At 40.9% G+C, this 27,324-nt stretch overlaps 1 protein-coding gene across 4 annotated transcripts in view; it reads right to left on the minus strand.

Moving 5' to 3' along the window:
- Window positions 1-827: 827 nt before the first annotated feature.
- Window positions 828-27,324, minus strand: part of SLC35D1 (solute carrier family 35 member D1) — a 35,315-nt gene continuing 8,818 nt past the window's right edge. For 2 of the 4 annotated variants that reach the window (XM_023754689.1, XM_023754687.1), the window contains 5 exons: window positions 24,943-25,035; window positions 14,476-14,543; window positions 13,328-13,406; window positions 10,337-10,419; window positions 828-1,259 (listed from right to left, as the gene is read on the minus strand). In XM_023754689.1, coding sequence (XP_023610457.1) covers window positions 1,151-1,259; window positions 10,337-10,419; window positions 13,328-13,406; window positions 14,476-14,543; window positions 24,943-25,035 — 432 coding nt within the window. In that variant the 3' untranslated portion in view covers window positions 828-1,150. The remainder of the gene's footprint in view (window positions 1,260-10,336; window positions 10,420-13,327; window positions 13,407-14,475; window positions 14,544-24,942; window positions 25,036-27,324) is intronic. The other 2 variants (XM_023754688.1, XM_023754690.1) reach the window with 2 other exon arrangements.

Consider the following 27,324-nt stretch of genomic DNA (forward strand, 5'->3'; position numbering starts at 1 on the left):
AGCCAATGCATTCAGGAATGGAAGACCCAGTCATATTGGTTTAAAGAGGGGAAAAAGAGTAGCAGCTAAACCCGGAGAAGGGATGCACGGGGAAATACACAGGGGTCACCTTGCCTGCCTGCCTACCATTCTCACTCAGGGAAGGGCCGGGCTGCATGGTTCACAAAATGCACCTCTTCCCATGCCTCTGATCTCACACCTCAGTGTGTGGTTTCACACCACTGTGGGTGAGGTGGGGCGGGTGCACCACATATAGATTGCAGTGTCTAAGAACTGGATAAAGTTCTACGACTTGTTCATAGTCACATCTGCTGAATGGATGGATCGAGCTGAGTTCTCTGTCTTACCTCACTCAGTCACTACGGCCGAAGTGAGCTCATTCAACGACTTCCAGAAAACCTCTCTGTATCCCAGCACTTAGGATCAGGCCTGGCACATGTTACACACTCACTACATTTTAGGTGAACGAATGAATCAGAGAGATAGATAAGTGCTTCCTCCAGCACTTCATTATCCCCATCCCACACAACCAAGAGGGAACAGCAAGTTTTCAAGGAATGCACTCTGCTCATCCCAGGAGTTCTCAGGAAAGCCAACATGCAAAGCGATACACCTCAAAGCCCCGCCTATTTTTTTTAGAGCCAAAGTTGTAGTCTTTGGCAAATGCAACGATGATATCCTTATGAAGAAAATGCAAACGTTAAGAAATGTAATTCAAAGAAGAGACACTGCCGATACTCCACTGCATTTCCAGCAGAAGGAAGGCTAGACCTGCCTCCAGACGCAGCAATGACTTGAACGAGGAGGCTCCAGTTGGAGCACTTTATAAGGGACACCTGGATATCAAAGTATGGAATACAACAGTTTCCAAACACCGATGGTTCACTGTCGGCACAGAAGAAAAATAAATTAAAAAGCCTGGTGCATTTTCCAGTCTGATATAAATTAATTCAAATGGCATAATTAAAATAGAGTCAATTATAAGTTTCTCTCATAAAATGTTAAAAGGCAGCAATCAATCCTAAGATTGTATAAGTGCAAAGGAATGGTATTTTCTCCATAATCAAGACACCCCAGTATCTGTGTAAGAATTGCCAGTGCTCCAAGCTGATCAAAGTCTTAGGCCTACGTCGCTGAAGCAATCTTCTGGTCATACTGCTCCTTTCCCCTTAATGTCCAGCTTGTTACTGGCCTCCGACTGTTTGCTCAGCTGCTCTTCAGAGAAAATGATGTAGGAATACACCAGGCTCCCAGCAATACTGCAAAATAGAAAACATCATCAGGGAGTAAGGAAGGGATGGCAAATGCAAGGGAGACTGGTGTGAGGGTGGAGTCACCTGTATAAATCAACGGCCCATAAAATTAAAACAGATGCAGCATTTTCATCTACCGAATGAGAGACCCTCCCCTATCCTGGTATTATCTACTGCGGTTGACGCTCTGGGAAATGAATGTTCGCACAGACTTGTCAACAGGACTGCCAATTTTATACAAGGTTTTTGGAAGACAATTTGTTGAAATAAAATAAACTTTAGAATTCTGCGTATCCTTTGACCTAGCCATCTATTTCACTGATGAATTGTGCACATCTCCTTAGACTTATCAACAAAGTGTTTATCACATCATTTATAATTGCAGAAAATTAAAGGGTCAATGTCCCACAGTGAGGAATTATATAAATTCATACAATAAAATAACACTCATCCATTAAAATGATGTAAAATAAAAACAGGCAGTGACATCTTAAATGAAATAAATCTCACAAATCTTTAACTATTATCTAATCCCATTTTATTTAAATAAACAAGAATATGTATATTGATATGCACCAGAATCAAGTCTGGAAGGAACACAAGAATATTAACAATGGTTACATCTGGATGGTGAGGTTATAGGTGATTTCGTTTTTATTCGTATTTTCTGCATTTCTGAAGATAATCATTCAAGGCAAATGTTATTTTTAATAAAAATAAAAATCATCGCAACGAATAAGCAAGCATGTGGACGCTGGGTGCCGGTTCTTCTCTGACTAGAATCACATCCGCAGTGGAAAACCCATTGTCTGAGCTCTCAGACTCGGAGTGGGTTGCTGACGCCCTTCACTTGTCCACCACACCTACCACCCCGGGGGTTCACTCTTTAGGGACAGTGATTACTCTTATCTGTTCTCTGTGGGGACCTCAACCGCACCTGTGACACACAGCTTCAGCCCTGACCTGCTCTTCCGCTGAGCCTGCCCCCGTGGCTCCCTTGGGTCTCCAGCTGGCAGCCTGGCCTGGGCTCTGCTTTCAGATGTCCCTGCCCTAGGTTTGGCCCCAACCTTCTGCTTGACCACTTGGCTCATAAACGTGCTGCTTATTTGAAATCAGTTCCTTTTTCCTCCGGGCTTTGGTGAGAGGTGCCTCGCTCCCGCAATTAAGGATGATGAGGCACTTCACAGTACTTAATAATCAAATGGTGGCCATTTATGCAACTCTATTACATGTCATGTTATCGTATATACATCTGCTGTTGCAATATTCCTGCGAGGTACACTACCTCTGCAGATGAGAGAAACTGAGTCCCAGAGGCAAAAGACAACTTGCTCAGGGTCACAAAGCATCCGAATGATGGGCCAGAATAGAACCCCGTCAGTCCAGTTTTTCCTACTGAAATGGCTTCCTCCCTCTGGCCCCTGTTCCACTGGATGTTGCAGGTGCCTGTCCTTATCTTGTTCCCATCGGCCTATAAATTTCCCACGGCTTTACTCTCAGCTCGACAGAGTCCCTTGCACAGGCCTGGCACTTTGTAACAGCACAGTAAATAACTGCTGAACGATATCCGTTACGGCCCAGTGCACAGAAAGGAACCTCATGACCCAATCCTTGTGCCAGTGTTCACAGAGCTCGTCTGCTTATCTTCTTCATCTGGTAACTTTATTGCACTTCCTTTTCTTTCTTTTTTTAAAATTTTCTCTCTCTTCTGGAAGCTTTTTTAATTTCTAGTGCACCAAGTAGATAATTTTTCCTGGCCGCTGGGCTAGGACCTAAGGAGATGGTTTACTGTGTAGCCTTTGGACTGAGGCTAAATATTCTTGAGGTTCACTGTACAGCTACATGGGGGTCAATTTCCACCAACCCCACTCCATGCCCCAACACAGTGGAAGGACTGCTCCTTCTTTCTGTCATCCTAGTCTCCTCCAGATTCCCACTCGCATGACAACCTATTTTCCTGTCAAGTTCATCTTTGTCGCTCCTATTAGGCCAGTTTCACCTGGAGAGGAATAATGGAGCAACTCAGGCCAGAAGACAAGGACCTTACTCCAGGCTTAGTCCTTATGGAGATCCGGGACCCTACGCTGTCAGTGCAGTTGGTGTAATGAAAAATCAATGGCTGTGGAGTTAGGCCTTTGTTCAACCTTGAATATACTGCTAGCTCGGTGTCCCTGGAAAAATTTGTTAATTTATCTGAGATTCTATTTTCTGTGTTAATAAAAGAAGAATAATACTACTATCTAGCCGGCATGTCTCAGTGGTTGAGTATCAACCTATGAAGCAGGAGATCAAGGTTCAATTCCTGGTCAGGGCACATGCCTGGGTTGTGGGCTCACTCCTCAGTGTGAGGCATGCAGGAGGCAGCCAATCAATGATTCTCTCTCATCATTGATGTTTCTATCTCTCTCTCCCTCTCTGAGATCAATAAAAATATATTTTTTTAAAAAGAATACTATCTATCTAGGCTTATTTGAGGATTAAGTGAGATAGCATGTATAAAGAACCAGGCCTTAATCCTGGCACACAGTTAAGCAATCAGGAAATATTTATTCCCTCCTCTGTCAGCTCTGATATTCACCAGCCAGAGGCAAAATGCAATGTTAATAAAGGGATGGTGGTATAATCAGAGTTAACCTGATGCAAGAGGGCACCCTGTTGCCACATAACCGGCGCAAAACCACATACAGAGACTATTGAACTCTGGAGAATGGAGAGCCCAGACTGTTCAGTCTCACAAGTTCCAACAAGAGGCAGTACAAGATTTTCCATCTCATCTTTATTCCTGACTTGATCATTATCAGGTATATAAATTCTCAGAAATGACCTTTCCTGAATCGCCTGAAGAGAACTGAATATTCATCAACAAGAATACCGTGTGCCAAGCAGTCATGAGTTATTGCTTTGGAAGGGACTATCATACAGTTGCCCCGTAAACAACATGGGGGCTAAGGGTACCAAAAATCCACATATAATTTTGGATGCCCCAAAAACGTTACTAATAGCCTGTTGCTGACTGAAAGCCTTACAGAAAATAGGCAGTTGATGAACACATATTTGTTATGTTGTCAGTATTATATACAACTAGAGGCGCGGGGTCCCTCGGCCTGGTCAGCGATCAGGGCCAATTGGGGCTGGCCAGCCAGGGGAAGGGACCGCAGGAGGTTGGCCGGCCACGGGAGGTTGGCTGGCCACGGGAGGTTGGCTGAAGGAGCGCACTGACCACCAGGGGGCAGCTCCTGTGTTGAGCATTTGCCCCTGGTGGTCAGTGCATCGTCATAGCGACTGGTCGACCGGTCATAACGGTCGCTTAGGCCTTTATATTTATAGATAATCTTACAATAAAGTAAACTAGAGGAGAAAGAATAGTTCTCGTACCGTACATAGTTACTGAAAAATCCATATACAAGTGGACCCACACAGTTCAGACCTGTGCTATTCAAGGGTAAACTTTAAAACTGCTTCCTGGCAACTCTGGGAATGCAGAGAAACTGGGAGGAGGGGAAGAAGAAGATGGAAAAGAGAAAGGGAAAAGCCTAGATTTGGGGCGGAGGGGGGAGACCTATATCTGAATTTTCATACATCACTACCATGATTGTGAACCAGGATCTTCTACCACTTCAAAAAAAGAACAACTTCTCATTAATCTGGCTCCATAAACATTCACATGAAATCTGATAACTTCTGATACTTTGCAACTGGTGTTTATATATTCGACCATTCTAAATATTCGTTTTTTAAATCTCAAGTGATTCTCCAGCTGCCTAATATTCACATCACAGAGTACTACCAAATTCACGGAGACTGTGGCAGACACAGCCAGGAGATAAACAGAAGAGAAAGGCAAAGCTACTGTGCCCTGCAGACAGGGGTCTAGCTAGAATAATGCAGGGAAGACTGGAAAGTGCCGAGCTGTGCCCCTCCTCCGCTCTGATCCACTTCTGATCTCCCAAAGCCATGCAAACACAACCTGCCTCTCTTAGACTGAGAGCCATGCACACATTTTCCAGCCACAGAGAAGTAGACAGCCATTCACAAATGCAAACTAAAATGCCTTCAGTAGAGCCACTTCAGGGCCAGGCACAGAGTCCTGACGTCCAGCTGCCCCCATCTCTCCTTGTAGTACATAATGTACTCCTCCACCCCATCTCAACTCACTCACTCCACTCCACCACACTGGCCTCCTTGCTGTTCCTTGAACACACCAGGCACACTCCCACTTCAGGGCCTTTTTCTTTTAATGTTTTTTTTTATTGATTTCAGAGAGAGGAAGGGAGGGGGAGAGAGGGATAGAAACATCAATGATGAGAGTCTCTTTGCTTGGCTATCTCCTGCATGCCCCCTACCAGGGACTGAGCCCGCAACCTGGACATGTGCCTTGACGGGGAATCGAACCGTGACCTCCTGGTTCATGGGTTGATACTCAACCACTGAGCAACACCGGCCAGGCCCACTTCAGGGCCTTTTCACTTGCTCTTCCCTCAAGAAATCAATGTGGCTCATTTCCTCCATTCTTTAGGTCTTTACATAACATATAACCTTTCAGCAGGTGCCCCCACCCCTGAAATACTCCCTATCCCCCCCTGCCCTGCTTTATTTTTCTGCAATACTATCTATCAGAGCTAACATTTATCACCAGCACGTAGTTCACTCATTTATCTCTTCCTTCATTTTCTGTCTCCTCTACTACAAGGAAAACTCCATGAAGGGAAAGGGTTTTGATCAGTTTGACAGCAGCTCTATCTCCACTGCCAACAACAATGTTTGGTACCTGGTAGGTACCTATTATACATTTGTTTATGAATAAATCTTCCCAGCTAGATTACAAATTCCCTGAAAATAAAAATTAGCCTATGGCTTTGCATGCACTAAGTAGTTACTTCCTTTAATATATGTACAGAAAGGGCTCAACAATTCTGATTCTTTCCCTGTCTGCAAAGGGAAATAGGAGAATAAAAGACAAATCAGGCAGGAAGTAAGCAAGGAGACTCTGGAAATGTTCAAAACAAGAAGGGCCATTTTAACCTCTAATCCCATGTGCCTTCACATGGTTGAATTATAGGGCATCTTTTAAAAGTTGGATCAGGGTTAGAATCTCAGCTCTGATTCTTACTATGGTAATAGCTGTGTGACTTTGGGCAAATTATTTCACCTCTCTGACCTTGACTTCATTATTACGTGAGATGATTAAATGAGATGACACTATAAAGGTGACCATCATCTACAAGCACTCAACAAACATTAACTTCCTAACTGTAGCCTTCCCAGGGATCTATTTATGTCCTTGCTATACTAAGATAAGTGTTGGTCTGTGCACATACTTTAAAAATAGAAGTACCTTAGTCATACAATTCTGGCCAGGATGTGAACCAATCTATCTGCCTAGGAGTTTTAGGATAACCTAAATGTTACAGACACTTTCAAAGAATAGTTTAGGAATTTCTTATACACTTAACCACACAACCCAGGAATTCTATTCCTAGGTATTTATCCCAAGTAAAATGGAAACTATGTTCACACACAAACTTCTAAGCAAATGTTTTAGCAGCTAATACAAAACAGTCAAAAACTGGAAACTTGTCTTTCAATTGATGAATGGATAAACTGTGACATATCCAGTTTATCCATTCACAAATTGAAAGAACAGAATTCTACTCAGCAATAAAAAGGTACAAACTACTAATATATGCAACAACACAAAATCTCAAATGCAAGATGGACTATGTTAGATGAAAGAAGTCAGACCAAAAGCTACATAATATTATGTATCATTATATGGGATCCTGGACAGAAAACAGATTAGGGGCAGAGGTTCAATGTGAAGGGACATAGGGAGATTTTTTTTAGGTGTGGGGGGTGTGATACAAATGTTTCATATCTTGAATGTGGTGCAGTAGTTGTCAAAACTCATAAGCTGTACATTAAAAGGGTTTAATTTTACTGTAATTAAATGTATAATTTTTTTAATGGAAGCAAAAAAAGGGGGTGGGGGACTACAGCTAAAGATGAGTTCCAGAGATTCTAAGAATTCCAGGCTGGGCAGTTATGAGGATGATGGTGTCATTACCTGGAAAGGCTACATGACTCAAGTAGAAGCCGCAGACAGAGTGCAGCCACCGGGAGAAGTGCAGCAGCACGCGCTGTCACCACCCTTCTCTACTCCTTCCCGCCCTCTCTGTAGCTGTCTCAGGCTTGGACCAGCACCCTCGTAACTGGCCACTGGAAAAAGGCATTTAGGGGATTTGGAGAGAGCCAGACTCACCACAGAACCCTACTTCTGTCAGCCTAACATGTATCAAATCCAACATCTTGAAACAGAAATTCTACTGGAAGAATTTTTCCAGATGTTAGATTTCATACATGTTAGGCTGACATAAGTTGTAACATTCCAATATACTCGGGAACTTAAAGTTATTTTAAGTGGCTTCCAATGTGAAAAAAAGATATCTAACCTTTCTTATAAGATTATTTTGTAAGAGAGTTGAACTGTAGAGATCTAAACATGCAAATAGAAGCTTCTACTTCATTGTGGCTCTCGGGTTAATTATTTTAAGGGGACAAAAAGAAAATTAAGGCATCTCTGACTCAGGTCTATATAGTGTCATAATGACTTTTAATCCAGACTTTTAGAAATGAGTGAAAATCAGGTCACGTCCAAAGTCAGAACTGGTTCACCATTTTGCTCCTTATATCCTGGCCCTTCCACACAAATTTTAATGAAAGAGATATTTACTAAGCACAGATGTCAAGCAGTAAGTTAGGTACTCTACACTCATTAGATTACTTCATTCTAACAACTCTAAAATGATAGGTATTTCCATCCTTAGCACATTAAAAACACTGAAGCTCAGGAAAGATAAGCAACTAACTCAGTCACACAGACGGCTCGTTTCGGAATGGCAACTCCAACCAGGTCTGAGACTACTCATCTTCCCTCTATGATGTGCAATTCTCAGGTCGCCTGTATACCCACCATCCCCCCAACTCCGAATCCCACAAATCACCAACGGTTTTTCCTCTAAAAGGCCAACAGCAATAGTGGCAAACGATGTCAGGGAAGGGGCAACGATGAATTATGAACCTATTAATATTTGTGTTAGATTCTCATATTGATCCATACGAGAGGTAGAATAGGTATTATCATTTGTTTACACGTGAAGAGATTAAAGCTCAGAGAGGTTATGTAATTTGCTGCAAAGGAGAAGGATGATACTACCATATTCTAGGCGAGCGCTTCATAGCTCTCAAAGTGCTTTTTCACCAATCCAGATAGAATTCAAAGAGCAAATATTATTAAGCAACAACCAGGATTCATTCTAGGAGCTTGAGAAACTTGAGTGAAAAATATAGGCGGAGAGCCCTACCCTCATGGAAGTTACATTCTAGCAGGGAAGACAGAATATAGGCAATAAATATAAGTAAGCCAATTATACAGTATATTAGAAAGTGATTAAGTGCTCTGAAAAAAGTAATCAAAAAAGCAGAATAAGATGATTCAGAAGAATCAAAAGGGGAAGAGTAGACTGCAATTTTTTAAATTAATTAATTAATTATATATTTTTTGTTTTTATTGAATGTATTGGGGTGGCACTGTTTTAATAAAATTATATAGGTTTCAGGCTTACAATTCTGTAACACATCACCTGTATATTGTATTGTGTGCTCACCACCTCGAGTCAAGTCTCCTTCCATCACCATTTATCCCCCCTATAGCCTCTTCTCCCTCTTCCCATACCCCCATAGGTTACAGTTTTAAATAAGGTGGTCAGGGTAGACTTCCTTGAGAAGGTAACCTCTGAGCAAAACTTTATAGGTGTAAAGAAGTTAGCCATGCAAGTATCTGGCAGTACAATGTTCCAGGCAGAGGAAATAGCCTGTACTAAGGCCCTAAAGTGGGAGCATGTCCAGTGCCCTAAAGCAGTGGTCGCCAACCGGTGGTCTGCAGACCACTGGTGGTCCATGAGGTCGGAAAGGTTGGCAACCGCTGTTCTAAAGGAACAGGAAGGACCCCAATGTGGATGAAGCGGAGTGACGGAGAAGAAGAGAAGCAGGAGCTGACACTGGAGAGGTAAAGAGGAGGCAGGTCCTGTAGGGCCTTGTCAGCACTTTGGAACATGAAGAGCCTGGGGCGGGGGTAAAATAAGGAGTGACATGTTCTGACTTACTTGTTACAAGGAATACACTATCTATTCTGTTAAGGAATGCAGGGTGGGATTGAGGGATGGGGTGGACAAGAAAGGAGTCAAACCAGGGACAAATGTAGAAACTAGGCAGTAATTTAAACCAGGATATTGGTGGCTTAGATGATGAACAATGCAGATAGTGAGAAGTAGTCCTTTTCCGAATATATTCTGAAGGTAGAGCCAACAGAATTTGCTAACACAGTAGATACTGGGTATAAGATGGAAGAGTCAAACATGACTCCAAGGTTTTAAAACTGAAAGCCTAGAAGGATGGAGTCTCCATCAGCTGAGATGCAGAGGCTTTGGGTGGAAGAGACTTTGGAAAAACCAAGAGGAGGTCAGTATTGGACATGTCAGCTGGAGATGTCAAGTGGGCTGTTAAATACAGAGCATGAGTTCAGGACAGAGGTCTGGCCCAAATACAAATGTAAGAATTTTTAAGCATATAAATAGATTAAAAACCATGAGATTCAAAATTCTTGAGCTGAAAAAGATCTTTCATACAAGTCACGCTCATCATTGATAAAGATAAAGTCTAAAGAAATGCAGTGATATGGCCAAAGTCAGACACATATAATGCATTTCTAACGGAGCTGGTATTCTTTAGCCCTGCATTTTCTTGAGAATAGTGTACTGCCATCTGGCATACTAAGTAAAGGTCTGTTCTTCGAAGAGCTAAGTAAAAGGAATTCAACTTCCAGAAAAGATTCCCCAACTATTATGCATAAAATATGAAACCACTTTCTCTCCCTTTCTTAAAAAGCACTACCTAAAGATGTTAAAAATATAATACATTGGAAGCACTCCATATAGGTTTAATAAATGAACAAATCTGACATTAAATAGCCCAATCTTATTGTGACACTATTTGTCAAAATGGTTATATTTAAATATTTTACTTACCTGATATTTAAGCCAATGAAGTTTGTCCACGTGAAAATATAATCTCCACCAAAGACCATTCCAATATAAGTTATTAATATATTCTAAAAAAAAAAAGCAATGCACTGTTACATAGGTTTAACTGAGCTTTTTAAATATTCATATAAACTCCTCCATGCTATGACCCAAATACCTATTCTTAAAACACAAAAAACAAATAAACGAGTAATAACGAAATTCCACCAAGCCTAAAATGAGTGTAGTATGAGCAAGAACACTAACAAGGAAACAATGACATTAGCCTCTGCCCAATTTTTTCTCTACAGACACTAACTGCTTTCACCAATACTAAAAAATACTAACAAGGTTATCAAACTTTCTCTGCTCTGTGGTATGGGCTGACATTACAAATCTAAATAGAGAAACACTGCTGTTTCTAAGGTAGAAAACACTAATGCATACTTAGCAATAAGAAAAGAATGCTCTTCCTCTCATTGAGATAACTGTTGACTTGTGAGGGGACAGTGAAGAAGAAAAGCCTGGTGACATCCAAGAATCTTTCCCTCTTTTTTGAAAAGGATAAAGGGGATGGTGGGAGTTTACCAACATGAAGAAAGTTTTTAGAGGAGCCTTCTTACTATTTTCAAAACACACCTGGGAAGTCATCTCAAAGTAGCAATACCTAAAATCACGTCTCCTGCCTCACTTAAACTCCCAGGCATAAACATCTTCTGCTTATCTGTAGTCCCCTTTAATTAAACTCGGACCACAAAGGTGAAATAAAATTTTCCAAATGTATTCAGTTCTTCCCTAACCTCCATTCTTTCACATTCCTAAGTCACTTACCTCCCTCTCTGCCTTTACAACTGCCATAAACGGTAAATGTCACAAACATTTTTAGTAGCTGGGTTCTCCTAGATTAGGCCTCTGAAGCACAAAGTGCTATACTTTAAAACAAACTTCAAAATTATTTTGATAATGGAGTGCCCTTTGAGCATTCAAAATTATGTCTACCTCTTCTAAGTCTAAGGATAGAGAGAGTAAGTTACCTTAAAGCAGATCTTTTTAATTATTTCAGGGGGGTGTGAAATGCCACATAACAGTAGGCAACTGGGGAAAATGTGTAATAGGACCTCTCTTCGAATACAGAGATCCAGAGATCCAGGGAGAAGGCAGGTTAATTTGCATAATTGCTCAAGGAACTTTAGAAAGGGAAAAGAAGAGAACCCAATCCTTATTGCGCAAAACCAATCAGCAGAAGGTAGAAAAACTGTAAGTACCACTAGGGCAGCCTTACAAAGGTTTGCTATCAGGAAAAGACCCCAATGCCCACAAAGCAGAACTAACCAGGAAGCACAGATGGGTCTAGTAGTTCAAAACTAATTCTCAAGTTTTAGTAATACCTGAGAATCATCTGGAAACTGTTAAAGATGATAATTTCCAGGCTCTAGTTCAGAGATTCTGACTCAGTATATCCGAGGTAGGCCTTGGGATGTCCATGTTTAACTAGCTATCCTAAGTAATTTTCCCACCACACTTAAAAGAAACAAGGAATGCTGACCCAAGGGTTTATGGGGTTGGGATCCTCAAGCACAGAGGACAGCTTAAAGCCCCTTGGGGAACAATGACTGATAAAGGGTATGAACTGAGAGGCCAATGAAAGAAGCTCCACTGTCACTCATGAGAGTGAAATAGCAAGGGCTTCAGGGGACTCTCATCTGCCAGAAGGTTCAAGACATCCTTCAAGAGCGATACCACGTGGCAGACAGAAGCAACAGCAATTGTACACTACTAGCACACAGACAATCCAATTCTCTCCCTCCCTCGGGAGTTTGGAAGTAAAACTGATCCCTTTGGACTAAGTTCATAGGGTTCTATGCAGAGAAGGAAATAGCAAAAGTAAAGTACTGGACTTCATGTTCATGAGAGCATGACTATATCTGTGCCCCATGCTGATAATGATAAAGAAAGTGCACTAAGAAATTCTAAGCAAATAGGTTTAGTTATTAAAATTAAATCTAGGCTCTCCTGTACCATCCTTCTTCTTGGCCAAAAACATGTTACCAGCTGCCCTGCTCTTGCTGTTCTTATTCTGAAGATGCAAGCCATCCACTTTGCTCTTAAAAGCATTTACTTTACAAAACGGAAACAGAGCTGAGAGCTCATTTGGGCCGGGGGAGGGGGGGGGGGGGGGCGCTAAATTCATGTCAGCCAGCCAAACCTTTGAAAGTAGATTAACTGTCTAGATTTCAATGGAATTCAAAGAACTGATTATTATAGTTCAATCTACAATTCTATTCACACCGAACACTCCAATTCCATGAAGTTTTGACCCAAATCTAATTTCTAAAATAAGGTCATGTGGACACCACTCCATTGGGGGTGCAAAGGGTAACACAGAGCAGTAAAAACTTTTCTCTGCAACCACTTCCCTCACTTTTTGACAAAAGGGGCATCATGAAGGAAGTCCCAAAGGCAACTAACGTCAGCTCAATATTTAAGTCAATTTGGCTCTCCTGGCTGAAGACAAATGATCAGGAGGAAATGACATCACTGGGAAAGTCAGACGCAGCTTTTAAAAGTGGGCCATTAGGTTTGGCTGGGCCATTAGGTTTGGCTGACACACAGGAAACCTCCCTTGATTAGTTCTGGCAGGCACCCTTTCCCCACAAAACAGCCAGCACTCAGAGCAGCTCTCATCAGGGGTTAAAGACAGGCCTCTCCCTACTGAGCTCGTCAGCTGCCCCGTCAATTCATCTTCCTCTTCTCTAAGATAACAGGCTCTCCTTTTCTCACGCTCCTCGGAGCTAAATTAGAAAGTAGAGATGATGTCCTCCCTGAGTTCTTAAAGACTGTTTCAGAGACCATCATCACAATTTGTCAGACTATAAAAAAAAAAAATGTGAAGAAATAAGGAAAAAATATGACTTAAGGCCATATTCAACTTATTTGAGAGGAATAATTTTCAAATAAAGCAGGTCCCCAAAAGATAACAGTATTTTTTCAACTCACCTTAATGCAGCCAACTATTGTAGTTGTAAGAGCAGAATTATACTGAGTGCAGAGTACTGTGGCGTACATCAAGATAAACCTGGAATAAAGAAGGAAGAGGTATCTTATGAGTAAGATCCAGGTGCTGACTTTACAACAAGCATGTCAAATTCGCGGCCCGCAGGCCACATGCGGCCCACAACGAATATTTTTGTGGCCTAGCCAATATAATGGTAAGAAACGTTTTAATAAAAATTTCGTAACTTAATTTTTACAATATGCTGTTATACATAATTATTAATAATGAACTACAATGTTCACTAATGACTGATTACTATAATCATATTGCGTTCATTTCCCTTAACGCCTTACACGCAAGCGCACCATTTCTCTCCACTAATACTAGCAGTGACTATTTTAGCAGCCGACTGACACGTCATTAGTCTTGGACTGACTTGTTTGGTGTGCACAACAAGAAATATTTTGCTTTCGGAGAACAAGGAAAATAGGTTTATTTGTATTATGCTTATTAATTTGTGCAGTTATTCAGTGTCTGGTAAGTTAATGTTCAAGAAAAAATATTAATTTTTATTAAAATGTTCTATTATTTTATGTTAATGATTACTCATTTATTTCAGCCCTTTGTATTCAGCATGTCTCTATCGAAATAAACCTGTGCTTCTATGAAAATTGAAGCTTTTGTTTTTTTTGCGGCCCACATAAACTTAAACCTTGCTTATTTGGCCTTTGAGTTTGACATGCTTGCTTTACAATGATCACTAATTGTGCAAACTCAGGCAACCTACCTGAGTTCTGAGCCTGCTTTCTCATGGTTAAAGGGACAACATCTCCCAAATGGTCAATTTAGAAAAAATATAAAGGAACTATATGGCGAAAAATAATGTTGAGAAATAATGGTGCTTATTACCTACTATGTAAATTGGGTAAATATTAGTTGTTCTCCAGTTTCCTAAGCATGACTTTGGGATCAGTTTAGCTGCCCTGAGGGCACATTCCCAAGGGCTGTGAAACCACCTGAATGCGGAAGCTTAATTATAGGAGGCGGATACACTCAAGGGACAGAACAGGACACTGAGGAATGAGGCAAAGGGACCCTCCAACACATTTCTCTAAGAAAACTACTTGATAACAAGACAGCAAAGGCTTACCCCATCACACAAGAGAGGGTGAACTGCAGAAGAAAGAGGGTGTCAGCCCAGCCTTCAAAATCCATTGCCTGTAATATATGGCAAAGTGTTCAGTTTTAGAACAGAATTAGCTGTCCCATTTGTTAATCTAAATCCTTTACTTGCTCCCACCACACACTTCCTTGCATCCCTCCAAGGATAGATGGTGTTTAAGAATTTCATATAGATGGAGTTGAACCAATAAGCAGTTTCAAAAGGTTTTCTCCTTTTCAAAATGCAATGCGAGGGAGATTTTGTACTTCTCCCTATTGGTACAAAGAAACTGGCATTTGCTTGAAGGCACAAGCCACACGGGGCAAATCTCAGTAGTTCTCCCAGATGGCTAGTAGGAAAGGCTTTCTCAAACATTGAAACATGCTTCCTCCTTGTAACATGTGAAGCTCAAGTACAGCCTTAGCTACACAAATTCAGCTGAGGTCTGTTCACAGAGAACTACTATTTAAAAATAGTTATAGTAAAAGCGAGGTTTTTTGTTGTTTTGTCTTTAAGCCAAAAGCAATGAAACGGAGAGACATGAATGGGCGCATTGATCATCTCGTCTCTCGTCCAAGAGGGAGGGTTTCTCTCTCAAGTACATAATTTCTCTTGCAATATGGATTTGAAAAGCAAATCTGAGAAACATTTCATCTTCTACCTCTCTGCCAACCTGCCCAGCTTCTACTCTTGCCACTGACATAAATCTCACAGCTCCAGCAATTCGGGCTCCTTGTGGTTTATAAAACGTCACCGTGCAGTTTCACACTCACAGGCCTTTGCCTGGAATGCCCTTTCCCTCAACACTCACCTGGCTTCTGCCCACCCACCACACTAAAAAGGTCAAGCACCTCCTTTGTGGGACTTTCCCTAGTCAAGAACGCCTTCCTTTGTGCCTCAGCAGATGTACTCCGACCTTATCTCTCTGACCTGTGTGTTTCTACACCAACTCTACAGGCTGTGAGCTGCCTGGAGAGAGGACCCACATCACATCTATGTAATCATATTCCTAACACAGCACTTGACAGACGGTAGACATTCAGTTTGTTTCTAGTTCTTCCTTTGTTGGGGCATAACATACCAGAAATAAAATTAACCAATTATGAGTGTATAATTCAATGAGTCTTGACAAATACAGTCATGGAATCACCATGACAATCATGATAAAGAAATTTCAGCTCAAAATCATAAAACTCCTCGAAGAAAATATAAGAAAAAAAAGGTCCATGACACTGGTCTTGATAACAATTTTTTGGATATGACACCGAAAGCACAAACAAATGCAAAAAATAAAAAATACATCCAACTAAACAGCTGCTGCACAGTAAAAGAAACCATCCACAAAATGAGAAGGCAACCTACTTAGTGGGGAAAAACAGTTGCAAGTCACGTATTGTGTTTAATATCCAAAATCTGTAAGGAACTCATACAACTTGACAGCAAAATAAATAAATAAATAAATAACCCAATTAGAAAATGGACAGAGGAACTAAATAGACATTTTTTCCAAGGAGGACAGACAAAAAGGTGCTAAACATCACTAATCATCAGGGAAATGCAAATCAAAAATACAATGAGATATCACCTCACACCTGTTAGAATGGCCATTCCTACGCTGTTGGTAGGAATGTAAATTGTTATAGCCTCAATGGAAAACAGTATGGAGGTTCCTCAATAAATTAAAACTAGAACTACCATATGACCCAGCAATTCCACTTCTGGGTATTTATATAAGGAAATGAAATCAAAATATGGAAAAACCTAAGTGTCCATTTATGGGTGAATGGATAAATCAGATGTTACAAACACACACACACACACACACACACACACACACACACGCACACACGGCAATGAAATATTATTTAACCATGAGAAATGAAGGAAATCCTGCCATTTGCAATAACAAGACTGAACCTGAGGGCATTATGCAAAGTGAGATAAGTTAGACAGAGAAATACAAGTACTGTATGATCTCATTTATATGTGGAATCTAAAAAGCCAAACTCAGAGAAACAGAGAGAATTACCAGGGACTGGGGGGTAGGGAGATGTTGGACATAGGGCACAAACTTCCAGTTATAAGTTCTGAGGATCTAATGTACAGCATGGTATTACACTTAACAATACTGTATCGTGTACTTGAAAATTAGTTAGTTAATTAAATAGGGGGTGTTCTAATTCTAACTCTGCCATTAACTTTCTGCAAGGCCATCATAAAATCACTGTAACCTCTTTAAGTCTCTACCTATATTACAAATATAGAAAGCAGTGTGCTCCATCTGCTCTTATGAGAATGAAATCAGAGAATGAAATGCAGACATTTCAAATGCATACAAGTTTACATACAGAAGATGTTATTGACTTAAACTTCCACCACTATTATCTCTCAGCAGTAGATTTGCAAGTGAATTTTTCTTCTCCCTAAGACAGAAGTCACAGTAAACATGTACATTATTAATGAGGGAGGGAAAAAAAAACATTTAAAACAAAACTTCTGCCTCTAGAGAAGATGGAAGAAATGGCCCGCTTGTTCATTCTGTGTAACACAGAACTAGATGGGCTCCCTGCCACAAGGCCTGCAATCTTCAACACTGGCTGAGAGGTGGCTGTGATTACAGACTGGATATAAAAGATGCTTTCTTAGGCTTCGCTTCTGTTTTGGATGAACTCTCCGGTTCTAGGTGCTGGTGGTGTAACCTAATACCACAGGCCAATACTCACCACAGGCATGAAAAGAATGTAGTGTAACCAATGGGCAAATGATTTGTATAAAGGACTCCCTCAAACTAGGCATTTGTTTGAATGGGACTTTTATTTAAATAAAAATATTTAGAAAACACATGTAATGAAAAAAAACAACAACACTTTTTTGAGTTGCTTCGATTAAGGAAACTAAGAGAGAAAGGGAGTATCTAATATGATTAGGCACTAAATACTACATAATCAATAGTACAATAAATAAAATCAAGTCCAGGGAAACAATCAGATTTGTCTGATATACCAGCTCTAATAGACTGATTCTGGCTGTCTGGACCACTGTCTGGTAAACAGCTGGAGGCTGTCTAGACTTAGCAACAAGTGCTATGACTACGTGGCAATATCTGCAAGGAGGACAGGATAACAGCACCAATTCACCACCCCTAACCTAGTGAAAAGCATGAAATAATCTCAACGTGCACTTCCGTCTAAGATGCAATCATCCTCACTCCCAGAAAAATGTGCTAAGAAAAGCGTAGCCAAATTACTTGAGATGTGAAATTCCAAATCATGACTGGGACATTTTCTTAAGTGTTTTGATACCTCCCTACTTAGTATAAAGTCTAAAAATAATACACCATTTAGTCTTTGGACTTCATGGTAAAGAAAAAAGGTTGACGTACGATGCGATTCTATTTTGAAAATTCTTTTCCCCAAAAAACCGTGTAGAAAAAACTTGAAACCTTATCCTAGAAAGTAAATTGCTAGGAACCTTACTAAGACAGAAGGTAATGTCCGTGGTGCAAATGACCGCATGGCTCCTTCCCTACCTTGGGAAAGTCGTCCTGGGTACCTACATGGTTCTCTGCACTACTCTGAACATTTGCCACAACTTCTCCTGCTCTCCCTCATGCTTGTAGCTCAGACAAGGAACTGGAACCCAGGTATCTTTCACTCCCTCTGCTCACCAGGCTCTGCCACCTATGGAAAACCTATGTACCCTGGCAGAAGTAACTACAGACTCCAGCTCACCGAGTCACTTTTATTGGAAAAAGAAAGATCCTCAAAGGTGAGAATGGCTGAAAACATTAGTTTGTCAATCAAACACTAATCCGACCAAGAGAAAGATGTGGTCATTCGTAACTAAACTATAACGGATCCAACCCTCTTGTTTTATGTCTGGGGATACCAAGGTCCGCAAAGCAGAAGGGACCTGTCGCCATGTGGAAAGAATAGTTCGGGGTTGAGACTCAGTCTTTGTGGTCTACAGAGTGACCCAGAAACGATGAACAACTCTGGAGAGGCAAAACCAACCTAAACACCCTTCTTATTTAGTCAGCTATGCTTATGGAGAGACACCGCCAGGGAGATGATTTGCGCAGCAATTTTTCCTGCAAAACCCATCTGAGCCATTAACGTAACCAGTGATATAATGCAGACATTATACAATGTACCTGCGCCCACAGTGCTGGCCTTGTGAGATCTACAGCAAGCGGTCTGTTCTCCACCCCGACCGAGAACACCTCGCAGGCTGTGCTGTCAGCAGGCCAGGTTCCCATCCCTGGGACTCCGTGAATCGCGGGCTTTGTGTGGCAGACATTCCCTTTGGAGGCAGCACTCGACCAGTTTAAACACAGTCTGTCCCAGCTGACACTTTGGAAGTCATTAGTCAAGTGATGCTTGCTCCGCCTTTAGCTAGTGAACCAGATATCTTGTACGGGCAATAAACTGGCTTTTGTGTGATAAACGGTTTTGAGTGTGTTGTGTTTTTGTTTTGTGTGTGTGTGTGTGTGTTTTAAGGAGAATCCTTTGAAGTTAGAAAACATACGTTTTTAAAAACTAAATGTTGAAATAGTATTTGGTTCCTTGGTTTCTGGTAAACCCAGCACTTTGAGAACCAGGAATAAATTTGTTTTAAAAAATTACACACACATTTGGTTTGGTTTCTCAGAAGGCTTTGCCAGTGACCTGTATTATGTCCTCACGGGGATGGATGAGTTGTTCAGTTGAATCTTCTCTTTCAGTTCTTATGGTAATTTAGTTTTTTTCTCTTCCTTGTCCTTCAATTCTTGCTTAAAGGCTGTGGCAGCCCCATAACTGCTCTGCAGAACTCCTGCCTCCCTGTGATTCCTGTCCTAACAGAGGAATTTTTCCCTCCTCTGCCTACTAAGATTAGCAGTGGGATTTGAAGAAAAATAATTGCATCTGATTCTGCTGCAATTTATATCCTAGGTCCAGAGTCTGCAACTCTGAATAATGAGAAAAGCTAATTTGTCCCACCTCACCCAGTTATTTTAAAACTTAAGATTCATCACTGGAGAGTCATTATTTCTTTTTTTTTTAACTTTATTTTCTTATCATTACTTTTATAAAATAAAACTTAAAGTACATGCACATGGTTCTACAATCAAAGATGAATAATCAAGTCTCCCTCCCATTCCTGTTTCCTTTGTAGGGATTCAGAATGAGTCACCCAAAGAAGTGCCTCCGAGGTATGCGGTTTATTTTATACTGAAGGCACTGACACCCTGCAGGCTCAAGAGAAACTACTCCCCCAACTACTTAGAACAGAGGTTCTCAACCTGTGGGTCGCAACCCCTTTGGGGGTCGAACGACGAACGACCCTTTCACAGGGATCGCCTAAGACCATTGGAAAACACATATATAATTACATATTGTTTTTGTGATTAATCACTATGCTTTAATTATGTTCAATTTGTAACAATGAAAATACATCCTGCATATCAGATATTTACATTACGATTCATAACAGTAGCAAAATTAGTTATGAAGTAGCAATGAAAATAATTTTATGGTTGGGGGTCACCACAACATGAGGAACTGTATTAAAGGGTCTCGGCATTAGGAAGGTTGAGAACCACTGCCTTAGAAGAACTTAAATTAAGGGCCTTCCCCATAGGAAGAGATTATCAGAGATAACCTTTCCGACCTATCTATCTATATGGTAGGGCAAACTACTAATTACTAGACATCTGTTCTTCTTATCGTCCTGCAATAACCTTCCCCTGGAGCCCCAGAGCACCTTTCCTCCTCCTTGGGTCAGAATGTCATTTATACGCCATATTAACTTCCTGTCCTGAACCTCGCCTGTGGGTTCCCATGTGTACACATGTAATTTAATCTGGTTATTTTCTTGTTAATCTGTCTCATGCAGATTTAGTTATTAGACCAGCTAAAGAAGCTTGCAGGACAGAGGAACGTTTCATGCCCCCCCGCAACCCTGTGTTCTATGTCTGTCTGTCTGTCTGTCTGTCTGTCTGTCTCTCTCTCTCTCACACACACACACACACACACACACACACACACACACAGGTGGTTGCTTTATTAGTTTCATGTATATTCGTCTAGTTGCTGTTGTTTTTACTTAAATAGTGAATAAAATGTATGCGTATATATGTTCTTACTGTTCCCTTTGTATTTTACTCAAAAGGTAGCACATCACACACTGTTTTATACTGTGCATTTCATTTAACAATTTATCTTGGAGATCTTTTCATTTAATTACATAACAGACCTGGGTCAGGAAAGCCAGGGGCCCGGCAGATAAGAAGAGTTTATCAGCACTGGTCACCAGGAGTCAGGGAGCGGCTGGGCTCCTGCCAGCTGTCAGAGCAGCAGCCTTGTCTCCACACTGGAATGCCTTCTGCTTCTCAGAAACTCTGTCGCAGCCCTGGAAAGGGCCCTACCTAGAGAAGCAGCCAACCGGGTTGATCCAACCTACTCAGTGTACACATGACAGAGCAGGACAGGAGAGCAGGGGTCTTGTCCAAAGTCAGATCGTGGTCAGGGAAAGAATTAGAGATTGCTGGTCGTGTGCCTTCTGGCCCCAAATTCTCTCCCCTGTACCACTTACTTTTAGGGACTTGGCACTATCTGCAGAGTAAACTTCAAATTCCTGTATTGAACACTGGTCCCAACTGGGAAGGAAGCAGGGTGTGGTGTGGTGGGAGGAGTGAGAGCAGTGGTCACAGAGTCAGGAAGTCTGGGTTCCAGTCCTGAGCCCTCTTTGGGCTCGTTTCCTCATCTGAGGAAAGGCCTGAGCCATGCTCTGTAAGGTCTCTTCTCAAGTCTCCGGAGTCTTGGATTTCCTCCTTCTAAGCATCCTGCAGAGTCTAGTTCTTGTGGCTGAGCCTGTGCTCATGCTAGTGGTCACACCTGGGATTACCCTTTGTTTTTCTTCCTCCACATCTTTCAAGGCCCACCATGACTTTGCCTGATATTTTCTTGTTCAGAAAATGTCCCTTGTGAACAAGCGAGGCACTCCCACCTCAGCTCTTAGAACCCGCTCTTCGTTTGACCTAGATTATCCTTCCGAAGAGCCACAACCATGCGGCTCTCAGTCCTATTGAGTGTTTGCTCAAAGGAACCTGAAAGAGGCTTTTCCTAACCCTCTGATGCAAATGGGACTTCTCCGGTCACGCTCTTCATTCTATGTCTCTTCGTAGCTCTTATTGTACAATTATGTGTAGTCCATCTCATGCCACTGGAACTCAAGCTCCTTTAAAGCAGCAACATGTCTTTTTTTTTTTTTTTTACTTAGAACAGCATCAAACACATAATAAGCATTCAATAAATATTCAGTGAATGAAAGAAATATGATTATTTGTAAACAATTAAGTAACAACAAGGCCCAGCTTCAGAGACTCTACTTCTAACACTACCCTGGAGTGTTTTTCATGTTCAGTAGCTTGTTCTGGAGGAAAGCCCTAGTCAGGGAGGGAGCAAAGATGTAGTCAAGCAAATAGCAAAGGATCTACCAATATGTGGAGTCAGACAGGCAGGCTCTAAGCTCTGACACTGTGCAACCTTAAGCATGTCCTTAACCTTTGCAAATCAGATAATTTGTATACCTCACAGGTATACAATGAGGATCAGGGAAAATACTTTATGTGGGAGCATCTTATCAGGTACAAGGCATCATACCCTATACGGTATTACTAAAGGCCAGGAGGAGGCCCAGACTGTTCACTGGGGAACAGCTTTATTTAAAGATACACTGTCACATGAAAAAGCACCCATTCTTTAAAAAATACATGCACATATATGAATGTCTGTCCACTTATAGGTATACCAGTACGTACTTTGGAGAAAAGGCACGGGTCCAAAAGACACACGCTGAAAATGAACCTGACTTACTGGTACTGGAAAACTCTTACCTGAAATCCTGCCACATCTCCCACTCTGACATGGGAACTCCTTGCCAGACTTCAAACAGCCCACTGACTACTCTGAGACTGAATTTTCCAGTGGAAGAAATAAGCTGCAACTCCTGTAGACTACTATGAGCCTCTTGGACACATTAGGCTGTCTATGGCTTCCACCCATTGTTTCTGTGCTGGTTAATAAAAGTAAACCACTCAGCCACCTCTCTAAGTTATATCTCAACAACCACCCCTAGAACAGGTGAGCATTACTTGTTGCATTTGGTAGATAAGAAAACTAAGCCCTATCTCCTTTAGTTAAATGCTCTTGTGTGTTTCACAGTATTAGGCTCAGGCGATAAGAAAAAAAGATGAGTTCTGTGGTATTCTTGCTTTTGAGGACCATATAGTCACCTTGTGGAGCAGACCTGTCACCATCAGAGCAATAAACTCTGATTTCTTTTGTGGAAGAAATGTTTTGGGTGCATTGTGGGGTGTAAAATGGAAGAGGATTAAAAAGCTAATCTTGATATTCAGCCTACATACATTTCTTCCTAACCTGTACTTATAGCACTGACTGATGGCCTAAACCCTCTCCTGTGCCCACTGCAGCCCACAATTCCTTTCAAGGTGCACGAATTCATGCACTGGGCCCCTAGTACTCTAATAATAAGAGTGAGAATGAACAAACATGTGAGATCAAAATACCGGTGGGGTTTGATTACAAAGCAATGAGTTCGCTCCCATAATTAGTTTATCATCCCAATTTCAAAGTATTTAGATGAACCATTATTCTTCCCAAATAAACCTTTCTTAACCTTTGCCTGGCATTTTCATTGGGGAAAAACAAACATGACTCAAATTTCACTCCTCTGCTTTAAAAAAAAAGAAAAGAAGGAGAAAATCTAAATCTCATTCTCATACAGGTGGCAAAGTAATTTTTCCACAATGAGTAAACATTCTTACTTATATTGAAGCATTTCATATTAAATGTGTGTTACTAAAATAGGCATGAATTATGCATATAACTTCTAGTTAAATTATAATCACTCTGGAATGAAGATATTTCTCCTTTGGTTCAATTTTTTCAAGTAGCTACTAGTCAGAATTTCAAGTTCATGAAAATTCCACCTTTGCCAAGTGTGTAGAATAACCTAGCCAACCACATTACTCCTTCCAACTTTCTCACGTACAGATTGGCCTCAAGATTTGCAATCATCTGTGTTGCCAAGGAGGGCCTGGTTATTTTGCATCACATTCTTGCCCCAAAGCTAAAGAGCGAGGGCTGCTTCTGCCAGAGTCTGCTAGAGAAAGGCAGAACCCTGTGGAAAGACCAGGGCCTTTGGAGTCAAGCTTGGGTTTAAATCCTGACTCTACTTCCCACAGACAGTGTGACACTGGGCTAGTTACTTAGTCTCTCTGAACTTCATCTCCACATGGGCAAATGAGCTGTTATGGGGCCTACATCGTATCACATACATAAAGTGACTGGCACCTAACAGGGGCTCAATAAATGTTAGTTTCTCTTCCCACTTTTTTCGCGGCCACAAAATATTTATTCAACGCTCTTGAGCAGTTAAAGCAATAGCTCCGTTTTCTACTTTGGTGTCATTTGTGGGCCTGCTAGCAGCCCGGTGACACAGTTCATTAAACCTTTACACATGTTCAAGATGATCTGTGCCAGTTTTTGTTTTTAAGGAAGTTCTTGATGGGGAAAAAACACACACACACAACAACTTTAAAAACAGTCAGTCTTCTCCTACCTTTAATTCAAGAGCAATTTTTAATAATCTAACTACTTTCCACTACTTTGTGGAAACTGTCACTGCTACTGGAGTACAGAACCAACACACTTATTCTGAAAAACTAGCTGCCAGAGGAATCATTAGAAGGAATCTTGGTACAGAAATCCTTGGCAGAATTCTAGATGTCCGTTTACGTAGTTTGCAAAATTTTTGTGAATTCTAACAAAATGGTATCAACTTTTTTGGATATGGGCTTGTTTTAGAGAGAAATTCTTGTCTGGATTTATTTTGTTCCTCTATTCTGGATTTATTAAGCTAAACACTTGCTGGAAATGAGTAAACTATTATATTATTTGCTATTTATATGGTTAAGTCACCACACAGTGCTAAATATCTCCTGGGGGGAAAAACAGCTTGGGATTTAAGAGAGGATGACAAATTTTACACCAGAACAGAAGCTTCTAGAGAGATCTAGAATTTCAAGTCTAAAGAATTCTACTATTTCAAGATTTTTGTTTTCTGTTTTTCAAGGATAGCTTGTGACTATTATTTTGTAGGTTAGTAGAAATGTAAAAATTCCCTTCCTCCATCCTTCTGGCCCATAAGAACAGGACACTGGTTGGCATGCACTATTTTTATGTTGACAGCCAGAGCTATTTTGAGCCATTTTAGTACTATCCAATACTTATGCCAAGAAAAAGGGTTAGCATGACATTAGCAAGCTAAAAAGTACATTCTGATGTTAGTCCCTTAATAAGTACATTACTTAACAACTCCACAGTTTATCTTTGTTCATAAACAATACAATTAAAAAACATAAGGCATTAAATCAGTGTTAGAAACGCCTACCTTTTGTGCATCTCCTGTAAGATACGCAATGGCCAGGGTGGGCAGAATCATGAACAGTGCATTGTAATAGAGCAGACCATATTTTCCCAGCTCCTAGGATAGTAAATAATTACGTGTTTCATTTGGTTCTAGCAGATAAGATATACAAAACCCTATATAAAGTCCCACCCCCACTATACCCACACACCTCCCCCACAATACGCACAGCAACTTAGGCCAAGTCAGAAGTTTTCAAACATCAAGAAGTAGCCTAAGCTTTCAAAAACAACAACTTATGTTCTAAAATAAAGAAATAAAAATGACATCAACTGTTGCCTCAAAACAGCCAATAGGGAAGAGGCTATATTAAACACATACACACATCTCTACAAAAATCCATCTCTGAAGCGCTTTCCCTTCGGAATTGAATCAAAAGTCACCAAGCTGGCCTTGGGCTTTTCAGAACCATAACAGAGTGCCATTCAGAGATGGCTGGACAGAGCCAGACACACAGACTCACACCTAACCAACACAGGTAGGTATAACTTCCCAGGGAAGTATTTCTGAAAATGTGTATGTGAAGTATATTAAAAATTTAGCTTACTCTATCTACAATTCCCAAAACAGAGTATGTCTAGTTGTATCCTCGGATACCAGGGAGCAATGAAGGACCCCGCACATCTTCAAATACAGGGAGCCTATGAGAACTCTGGGTCTACCTCTGACTCACACACTTCTGGGACATTCATCGGGAAGCAGAGTCACCTGAAAAAGTAGGCCAGAGTTTCAGGGGTCAGGGGGTGAAGAAGTAGTGAGGAGAAGGACATAATATTTGGCTAATTTCTGTAGCTGAAAGATCCCTGAATTGTGTAAAACGTCAAACCACCTTCTCAAAAGAAGCTTTGAAAAACTGGAAACAAATATCCAACAACAGAAAACTAGTTGATTAGACTATGATACAACCATACAAGGAAACATTATACAGCCACTAAAAATGTTTAATACCAAAATGTGTTCATGAAACAGTACTAGATGAAAAATATAGGTTAGAAAACATTATATATCATTGCTCCTTAAAAATTTTACAGTTAGGTGTGTATATGCACACACACACACACTAAAGGATATCCACTAAAACAGTGCTTCTCACTAGAGCAGTGGTTCTCAACCTTCCTAATGCCGCGACCCTTTAATACAGTTCCTCATGTTGTAGTGACCCCCAATTTCATTGTTACAAATTGAACATAATTAAAGCATAGTGATTAATCACAAAAATATGTAATTATATACGTGTTTTCCAATGGTCTTAGGCGACCCCTGTGAAAGGGTCGTTCGACCCCCCAAAGAGGTCGCGACCCACAGGTTGAGAACCACTGCACTAGAGGGTAGAATTAAGAAATATTTATGTTTTCTTCCTCCTGCTTATCTATGTTTTCTACTACTTTTATTATAAATATGTACTATTGCCCTGGCCAGGTAGCTCAGTTGGTTAGAGCATCGTCCTTATATGTCCAGGTTGCGGGTTCGATCCTCTGTCGGGGCACATACAAGAATCAACTAATGAATGTTCTTAAATAAGTAGAACAACAAGATTAATGTTTCTCTTTCTCTCTCCCTTCCTTTCTCTTCGCTTTCTAAAAGCAATAAATAAAACATTTAAAAAGAATATTTCTATAAATAGTATTTTTTGTGATTTCTTTAAAGTTAAAAATATTTTAAATTCAATAGCTGCATACATGTCTGAAATGCAGCCCTAAATTTTTATGCCACATGACTCATGCTCAAAGGACCATGATTATAAGGAGTCCTTTTTATTAAAAGCTTCTCAGTGTGGCCATACTGCCTCTCGGATAAACCAAAAAACTGATTGCTTATGGCCACCACAAGCATCAGGGAAAAGAGCACCTCATTTCTAAGGCAGCAAGAAAAAAGCCATAGGACAAAACAATTTGAAACAGCAGGTACCCAGTCAGCCAGAGACTAAAGTATTATCCATCTCTTAAAGAGGATGCCTACACACCACACAAAACACACCCATCCAGACAACTGACAATTGCCCAAAACTAAAATGCCAAACTGTTTTGTTTTTCTTTTTACATTTTAACTGTTTTGAATATCTTTTTCTCTGCCTTCTTAAAGGGAGCATACAGACTAAAATTTCATTTAGGGCATTATAAACATTATTAAAGTCAGGGCATTGTGTTTTTTAATTGATCTCAGAGAAGGGAACTGAGGAAGGGGAGAGAGAAATATCAAGGTGAGAAGGAAACATCGATGGGTTGCCTCCAGCATGCGTCCCTAACAGGGATCGAGATCGCAATCTGGAACTGTGCCCTGACTGGGAATCGAACCCGCCACCTTTCAGTGTACGGGACAACGCTCCAACCAACTGAGCCACACCAG

Source organism: Myotis lucifugus, unplaced genomic scaffold, assembly GCF_000147115.1.
Source record: "Myotis lucifugus unplaced genomic scaffold, Myoluc2.0 scaffold_63, whole genome shotgun sequence".
Lineage (NCBI taxonomy): Eukaryota > Metazoa > Chordata > Mammalia > Chiroptera > Vespertilionidae > Myotis > Myotis lucifugus.